The sequence below is a fragment of the Belonocnema kinseyi genome, chromosome 10 (assembly GCF_010883055.1).
Source record: "Belonocnema kinseyi isolate 2016_QV_RU_SX_M_011 chromosome 10, B_treatae_v1, whole genome shotgun sequence".
In the NCBI taxonomy this organism is placed as follows: Eukaryota; Metazoa; Arthropoda; class Insecta; order Hymenoptera; family Cynipidae; genus Belonocnema; species Belonocnema kinseyi.
In genome coordinates, this window is record NC_046666.1 from 51,405,385 (window position 1) to 51,415,072 (window position 9,688).

The window sequence follows — 9,688 nt, forward strand, 5'->3', positions numbered from 1 at the left end:
GGGGTGATTGCTAGAGAGATTGATCAGCAACCTGGGTCGGAGCAGTGTTGCGGAACGAACGTGTTATTTAGTTAAATAGCACGAGAATTCTGGATCAATCTGCAAAATCTCTATCCCTTCCACACAATACTCCTTTCCCCTGCCCAGTGAGTCACGCCTACCCCGAAAGGGAAATGGCCTAATGGTGTAAGAATAATAATAATAATTATTATTATTATTATATATTATAAGCCTAGGTGGCTCAGTTGGTTAGACACTTGGACTTCACCTCAGAGGTCCGGGGTTCGATCCCTCAGCTATGGAAACCTATGGAAATTTTTCAATGTACCTTTACCGAGGTTCTGGTGGTTCGGAACCCACCTTAAGCCGTAGGTCCCCCCATCGTGTACTTGACTGCAACCCAATCCGTCAATGATGAGGTAAAAACCAGGCTTTGTCCAATATGTCTGGGCAGACTGCTCTCATCAGATCACTTGATTGCATTATAAAAATGCGTCCGTGACTGATGATGTATACCGGGAGAGCCCCGTGCAAAATGATAAAAGAAAAATCCAACTCTAACCAAAAATGCCTTCGACATTTTGGGCAGTATTAGCCTGTGACAACATTTCGCCACAAAAATGTTTTTATATATAATATATATAAATAGATATAATATATCATAAAATATCATATTATATTATACTTAAGATTTATTTCACTTTCATATGTGTTACTCCTCAAATTTGTAGACTTTATAAGCAAATAACACATCGTTGGAATTGGAAAAATTCGCAGATTCCAAAAATATCATTTTCTAATCGCTAACTGCAAAATTGAACATTTAGAAATGTTGTCAATTTTTTCTACTTTCGAATAAAGGAGTTCTGAGAAAAGGGATACTGCCCTGAGAGTAGGTCACAGGGTAGCCAGGGCAGGCTACCCTGCCCAGGGCAAGAGCGTGTCGACCACAGCCGTAAGCTGCACTGTGGCTATGTTGAAGGCGGTTACCTCGGAGGGTTCACTCAAACCAATTAGACCTTCGTGCAAACTTTTCCTTCCTGAATCTTTATTACCTAGATTCCAAAGGGACATTTTATAGTTTTAGTACAAACTTATTATAAATTTTGAAACCTGGTTGAAGTCTAAACTTGAACGACGGCAGTATTTCATAAAATAGAAATATAATTTTAAAATATTACGGAAATGTATACAACTGCGGAACAAAATATCTGAAATGGAAGAGTTTTAAATTGTATGTATTCAAAATTAAACAATTTGAATAAGAAATATTCAAATTGTTGACCTCTATGAGGAAGTGCAATATTTTGTCAGATTGGATTACATTTCTTTAGGGATTTTATTTTTTCAAAAACTAACTAGCATTTCAACAAGAACATTCATTTCTTGAACATTAAAGATATTTACTGAAAATTACACTTATATATCATCTCATTTTTATTAATTAGTCTTATTGTATTTTAATTAATCCAGGCACATGGATAAGGTTACAAAAATTACTTTTTATGTACTTTTTGACAATTTTATATATACTTATTTCGGACATGCGAAACTAAATACAGTTAATCATATTTTTACATTCTATTTTGCTGAAACTACAAACTAATATATATCCGGGCAATGAAAAGGGCTTCTCCTCACCTTTATCTGTAATTAAAGTTAATTTAATTAATAAAAATCATGTTTTATGCAGTATGTAACTAATTTTTTACTTCAATGTTATTAATAGAATTATGAACGACACAGTAAAAATACATAAAAACGTGGATGCCTCATAAAATAAGATATAAAGCTATCAATACCTTACACGCAAATTCTCCCACTGACTGCGGATTAAACAACAATTTGAGCTGTAATCACAAAATCAATATTTTATAGAATTATTAATTATTCAGTTTTTCAATACATTCATATTATTAATTATAAGATTTCTCATCTTTTCTTAAAGAGCAATTTGCATCTAATTCCGCCCCAGAAATAATTAACAATTTTTTTATGAATTTAAGTTTATTTCTGTGGGGAAATTCTACGGTTCTTTTTTTCCTTAAATTATTTTACATTTAACAAAATAAATGCCTATTGAAATTGGCTAAGATGGGGATTTGAAATTAAAGTAATTAAAAATATTGTCAATGTGCTCATATTTAGAATAGTTAGAATGTGTATAGTTAGAATAATTAGAATAAAAATTACCTTCTTCTTGAACATCTCTTTGTACAAAATCTGCAATCAAAATAGTTTACTTTACATTAAAAAATAAATTCCAATTAAAATGATCTAGAATGGCAATTAAGAAGTTATTAAAAAATTGGATAATATCCTCATACCTTGAAAAAATGCTAAACAATTAAGTTATCAAAAATGGTTAATTCTTTCAATATAAGTAAATCATATATTAACTTCCTGGCCAATATTTTTGAAACAAAGATTATAGATTAAATCCCTTTGAATTGATGAAACTTATCAAAAGTCAGCTGACTTACCGGAAAATTCAATCATTTTTCCTCTTATGAAAATTGTAAAGATTTGTAATCGAAATAGGTTACCTTACATTTCAAAAAATAAATTCCAATTGAAATTAGCTAAGATGCTAATTTAGAAAAGTCATTAAAAATTATTTAATATCTTGATACTTTGAAAACAATGCCATAAGTCAAATGATCAAAAAAAATTATTTTATAAACGTAGGTAATTCACATTTTAAATTCTTGATCTACATATTATCAAACAAGCATTATGCACTGACTTTCTGTAGAATTGATGAAATTTTTTTAACTTTAGCTGACGTAATGAAAAATTTTATATCTTCTCTTGTGAAAATTAAAAGGATATTCTTTCCACCGTATGATAAAATATTATTGAAAAACAGCTATCTAAAAACCCAGCGTTCCTATAAAGGAGCGTACTGTAAATTGATAAATTACCTTCTTCTTGAACCTCTTCGTGAACCTCTTGAACCTCTGCTTTCTCAAAAGCTGTAATCAAAATAGGTTACTTTATATTTGAAAAAAATTCCTATTAAAAGTAGTTAGGATGTTAATTGGAAAAGGTACATAAAATTGGTTCATAATCCTTATACTTATGATAACAATTTCATAAGTCAAGCTATCAAGAATTGTTAATTGTATTAATTTGAATTGAACCTGAAAATTAAACTTTAGCTCATTTAGCGGAAAATCAATTAATGTTTTCTCTTATGAAAATTAAAAGGATTTTTTCCGTGGTAGAATAAAATATTATTAAAAAAAAAAGTATTACAAAATTATGTGTTCCATAAAGATGAGTATATACTGTAAATTACTTAATTACCTTCTTCTTGAACCTCTTCTTCATTCACACCTGTAATCAAAATAGGTTACCTTTATCGCAAAACTAGTGATATAATTACCATTTTATAAAAAGCACTGTCTAGTGAAACATTAATGTAATATTTTAAATTTTATATCATCCTCACATTAAAAAAAAATTAAAAGAATGTCGGTCATCAAAAAGCTCAAATAGAACCCTTTTTACAAAATCTTTATGAAGAAAGGATGACGAAAAATTAAAAACTTTATATTTATTGCTTTTTTATGTCAATGATTATTTTCCTTATAATTGGTTAACATGAGGAACTGAAAGTTAATAATAATTAAAGTTGTTTCCTTGAATTTAAATACTTAAAATATAGATTTGATTCAAAATTTGCAATATGAATAACAAAATATAAAATAATTCTTCAGTTATCAAATTTAGTGTAGTTATGTGTTAATAAAGACGAACCTGATCCGCTATGTTCTGAGCTACCTAACAGAATAATTTCCACTATGACATCAGCATTTCCGCTACAAGATCCATCAACTGCTCCATTTCTTGGTCCGCTAAGTAGCACTAAAATATCACCTGTTCCTTTACCCGATTCGCTTTTTTCTGAGTCGGCTGATATACCAAATTCGGCCGATGAAACATCTTCTTTGTTTACTGATTCATGAAATAATGCACTTTGCGATCCGGTTCCTAATCTATCACCAGATTCCCTAGATGCTGAGTTAGCTGCCGCATCAAATCTTATTGATCCTGATTGATACAGATCACCACCTAATGCATCAACTACTACGCCTTCTGATCTGCCTTCTAATCCGCTATGTGACATGCTACCCACCCTGTTTCCTGATCCAACACCTAATCCGCTTTCTGATTGCGTATCAACTGATAAGCTTTCTTCTTTCTTAAATCCCAAGTAACCACTTCTGCTACCTGATCCATCAGCTGATAAGCTTTCTATTTTGCTAAGTGCTAAGTTACCACTTGCTCTACCTGATCCATCAACTGTTAAGCTTTCTAAGCTACTTCTTACGTCATCTTGTCCTAGTTGGCCATTGAGTTCCCATTGATGCTGTACTAAAAAAAATCATCAGGATTATTATCATTATTAGTTACTTTATGCCCTTATAGAAATTTACAGAAAGAAGTTGGGCCAATTATGAAAGTTTGTACTTACAACAAAAATGATTGATAAACATAAATATTTGTTTTGCTTTAAGGATCTAATTCTGTTTTATGTGCTTTTCAATGAGTATATCAATTATTAATTGTCGGAATATCAACACTTAATTAGTTATTATAAATGATTACATTTCTAAGTATCTTTCCCTTTTCACTCCTAATCTCTGTCTACCTTAAAAATGGTATAAAATTGAAATATATTACATATGTTAGAATTAACAGTAACACCAGCTCCTGAAGATAGTCCTGCGCTTCCCTGAACATCAAGACCTAAAGCTGGAGCGGCCTTAGCTGAAAAAAAAGAACGAGCCCCTTGTCATTGAAATGTATTTCATAAATATATATAACTATGTGGTGCGTTTAGCAATTGCCAAACGTTAGATGTGTTTTTGTCGCAAAGCAGTTTTTCGAATTTTGAAATTGAAGAATACCCCAATGTCCCGTTTGTTAACCCTTAGGTTCAGCCTTGAGCTTCAATTACCCGGAGTTTATTCGGAATTTATATGATTTTATGCGTAACTGCATCCTAATTCATCCTAATATTTCAAAAGATTTAAAGGTATTTTGAGGCATTTCACTAGATTTAAAGAATTTTACTGAATCTGCAATGATTTTAAGAAACATCACAGATTTCGTGGGAGAAGAACTTTTTTTTAGAGTAATTGAATGCATTAGTTATATTTAATTTCAATATTTAAGGAATTTCAAATGATGTATTATTTATTTTAATACGTTTCTGAAATTTCCAAAGGAAAATATTTCAAGGTATTTTAAGTTAGTCATAAAAATTTCAAGATATTAAAAAATGTTAAGGCGTTTAAAAATTGCCGTAGAATGGACAAAAATGTCAAGGCATTTTAAAAATTTTTCAAAACTAAGTTAAATCTTCAATGATTTCTAAATCTTTCAAAGATTTGTAGAGATTTGAATCGTTTTTTTTAGAGAACTTAAATAAATAATTTTAATTTAATTTCAATATTTAATAGATTTTAAATGATTTCTACTTATTGTAATACATTCTTAAGATTATAAAAGAAAGATATCAAGAGATTTTAAGTTATTCCAAAGAATTTCAAGAGATTCAAAAATGTAGAAAAATAACAAAGATTTCAATGATTTCTGAAAAATGTTTGAAAATTAAATGTTTTAGGATTTCTGAAGATTTCAGACTGTTAGGGACTTGGAAATTTTTTTAAAAACAAGTTTATGGCATAAGTTTAATTTAAATTAAATATTTAAGTGATTTAAAATTATTTCTGTTTATTTTAATACATACACTTTACAATTGAAAAAAAAGATTTTTAGGGATTTTAAGGTGTTCCAAAAATTTTTTAGAGATCCACAAAATGTCAAAGGATTTAAGAGAATTTTGTAGGGTTTTCAAAGATCTTAAGGGATTCTGAAAAAACTTTAGAAAATAAATGAAGTCTTCGCGGATATCTGAGGATTTTAAAGATTGTTAGGGATTTAAACTGTTTTCTTAGAGAACTTTAATAAACAATTTTAATTTAATTTTAATATTCAAGGAATTTCAAATTATTTCTAGACACCTAAATTCTACTGAATGAAATTAAAAATATTCCTAGCGATTTTAGATTTCGCAAGGGACTTCAAGGCAGTTTGCCAGATTCTAAGAATTTTATAAAATGTGCAAAGATCGCAAGCGTATTCACAGGTTTTTAAAGATTTTAACGTGTTTGTAAAGAACTTTAATAAATACATTTAACATAATTCATATTCAGCAAGTAAAAATAATTTCTACTTATTTCATTGGATTTTTACGATTTACAAACACTAATCTGAATTTTACAATATTTTCTATAATGAATTTCCTATAATTGAAAACGAATTATTTCGCAATAATTATAGTGGTTATCAATTTTAACTAAAAATGATAAAAATAAAGCAATATATTTGCAAAGAGCTTTAAACTTTTTTTAAAGTGAAATTTTGCTGCTTACCATGAATAAAAATTGTAGCTAATAATACTAGGCACAGAGAAACCTTCATTTTTACTTAAAATAGTTTTCAGTAAACCGTGAAAGTTGAACTGCTGGCTGACGGATAGAAAACTGAAGTTTTCTGCAGCTTATATACCCACTTTTCGAATCTATTATACCATATTATGCAAAATATCTATTGTGTGAAAAAGCCCCTTATCGTAAAACTTTTGTTCTATGATAGAGAGGAAAAATCTATATTCACAAAACGTTCACAGTATGCTTCTGTCACATCACATTGATTCTGCTATAATAGAAATATTAATTTTCTGATACAATTTTAAGGTGAAGTACAAAACATTGAAGTTTTAAATAATCAAACCATTTTTCTATTTTTCCTGTTTCAAAAATTTTACACTTGATAGTTTTTAATAGTTTTTCTGAATTTCTTTTTACTTTGTCAGGAAAAATAAATGCAGTATATAAAATTCGAATTGAATTGAGATATGGAAAATCAAACTTTCAAAAAGAAATTTAATTTTCAACCAGAACCAAAAAAAACATTTATCTCAAAACAGAATAAATGTTTACCAAAAAAGACAAAGTTTCTACATAATAGTTTAATTTTTACCCGAAAATGTTTGCGTAAAACTTTTAAAATTAAGGGTAAAATCATCGACAATTGAAATATGGTGATGGTGAATTCTCTTTTGTTAAAGCTCCTTCTGCTTTAACGAACACATTCTCATCACGTGTCTCGAGAGATAAAACAACTTATAAGTGAATTTTCAGATTTAACTTAAAAACAATTTTGTAATTGAACATTTTATTGAACCTTTTGTCTTTTTGGCCAAAAATTTAATTGATCTATTTTTAATATAATTTTTCACCATTGAAACAAAACTGCGCGTCTTGTTGAAAATTAGAAATAATAACAAATTTGCGTAACCTTTTCTACGAACTTTAGTCTACTTATTTTCTTCGTAGCTTGTGCTGCTTGTCTATAAATTAGATTTTTCTATTCTTATTATTGTTTTTTACGAATAAAACAGAAACTTCGTGTTAAATCAAAAAATTATTCATAACAAATTTGCAGATTTTATTTGGGTGCACAACTTGTCTTTATTAATCAATTCATTTGCGTATCTTTCATACTGTGAGTGAACACTTACATTTTTGATATTTAATTATTTGTTTTACAGATTAAAATTTCAATTTTGGATTTTTAAAGAAAGTTCAAAAAGTAGTTGTGTGAATCGTGTAAAGCTTTCAAAAATCTTTATTTCTCTTCTGTTGGCTTTTTATATCATGCGTTTTTTGGATTAAAATGTTAATTTCTGTTTGCCTTTTTGCATTTTAAAAATGCTAAAAATCTGATAAATTTTTGTTTATCGAAAACATTTGTTAGGATAAATTTTTTGTCCTACTGATTTCAGCGAATCGCCGCTCCTAATGTTTATAATTGTTCAAAAGAAGGTCCAAAACACTTTTTAATTATTTTAATTTTCCTTAAATTTTGTAAATTTTTATACGAAACGACTGTCTAAAGAAACCCGTTTTTTTATACCCTAAAAAAGTGTGCCAAAGTGCAATTCAACCCGACAACTCTGACGACAAAGATCGTATTTATAGACGACAACGATAGCAAAAACAAGGGCAACAGATAAACAGACTCGGACGTGAAAACTATTTTTTCTGACTTCGGTGGATTCAAAACGGCGACATTTTTTAGAATTCGCAAAAATAATTTTTCACATAAAACCACTATTTTGTCGCTGATAAGGATGGAAAGGCCATTAAAAAAGTTTTTTTAAAGAATATTATTCTTACTTGGGTTGCGCATACTTTCCGCAAGGAAAATTCGTTGGAGCTTTTTTTTCAAAATAAAAAATTTTGTTTATAAGCAAAAAATAAAACTTTTAATAAAAAAATTATTTTATTGCTGGTGTTGTTATGAACTAAACATAGAGTGAGATCAGTTTCACGAATTTTCTTATTGTAAAATTATTACAGTGCAAAAAGTTATTAAATAGATAAAAGTTAATTTTTCGGCCTTATCTCCAAGACCGCTTGCTCTTATAGCTATGCCTTCCTCGCTGTGCCTCGCCACACCTCGCAAGCATGCCCCTACTTTCTCACTTTGCCCCGAAATGCCAAACTCTGCCTCTGCATCTAATATTTTATACTTATTTACTAGTTACAATATTTAAATCTTCTTTATATCCATTTTCGCTCCTGTTTACAATCTTTTCTTCTCCATTCCTTTTCCTTTTCTACAATATAATCTTACCCCCCCCCCCAGCTATTAAAATGCTCTTTGGTCACCCCTTTCATGCGTCCGCCTTCTCGCACAATTCACACATCCTTTTCTCACAAAAAAGCCACAACCTTTAAAAATCCTCCATTCACCCATGCCTTATACTCGCTATAAGCTCATGACTTTCTTTCTCTCCATGCTCACACAAATATTGCGTATTTGTTGCAAGTCCTGATACCCAATTTACATACCTCGACTACATAAAATAAGACACTTAACACTAGGCACTCCGAAACAGGATGTCCATGTACACAAATTCTTTCACCCAATGCGACGCCTTTTCCTTCCACATCTACTCACCATCCCTAATCCTTCCACCTTATTTCCTGAACACCATAACCCTGAAATTTTCCACATTCAACCCTAACCTCTTATTATCTAGGTATATTTTTAACATCTTCATATGTGAATAATCACATTTCCACCCCTTCTACCTTTACTTCTCCTTTCACCCCGACCGCTGGCATACTTTCCATATCCGGTATTTAAATCGACAAATGCGTTGGGCTACGCGGACACCCCTCCGGAAGTATTCCTTTCCCCTCAACGTTGTAACAGAATCGTTACCCTTTATTGGAATTCATCACGGCCCTACATGAAAGGGTTGCCGGGTCGTGCTTGAGATTAGGGGGTACCCCCCCCCCTAAGAGATCCCGAAATCCCGCATGATCGCATCCTGGATCGTCAGTCTATGCTATCTCGCGCTCTTGGAAACCAGAGTGGAAAACAGTGTCAAACAAGTGCCCAGATTTCGCTCTTTCTCTCTCGCGAACATGCTTCTCGGCCCATTCGCCGCCATGCTAAATCGCCAATGTTGGAGAAGCCTTCCCCTCACACTTCCAGGTTCCTGTCGGAGCATCTTTTAAAAAGAAACCTTCCACCCGTTTAAGGCCTACCCATTACGCCACGGGTATCAGGCATCACCTTACTGCAAGTGCTAATAAAT

General features: G+C 30.8%; 1 protein-coding gene across 1 annotated transcript; it reads right to left on the reverse strand.

Annotated features, from left to right (window-relative positions):
- Positions 1-1,509: 1,509 nt before the first annotated feature.
- Positions 1,510-6,538, reverse strand: LOC117182064. The gene is made up of 8 exons (XM_033375087.1): positions 6,447-6,538; positions 4,690-4,776; positions 3,763-4,380; positions 3,310-3,339; positions 2,925-2,975; positions 2,194-2,223; positions 1,803-1,850; positions 1,510-1,647 (listed from the first exon to the last, which is right to left on the reverse strand). The coding sequence occupies exons 1-7, from the start codon at positions 6,493-6,495 to the stop codon at positions 1,834-1,836; spliced, it is 882 nt and encodes a 293-aa protein (XP_033230978.1). The 5' UTR covers positions 6,496-6,538; the 3' UTR covers positions 1,510-1,647; positions 1,803-1,833.
- Positions 6,539-9,688: the final 3,150 nt, after the last annotated feature.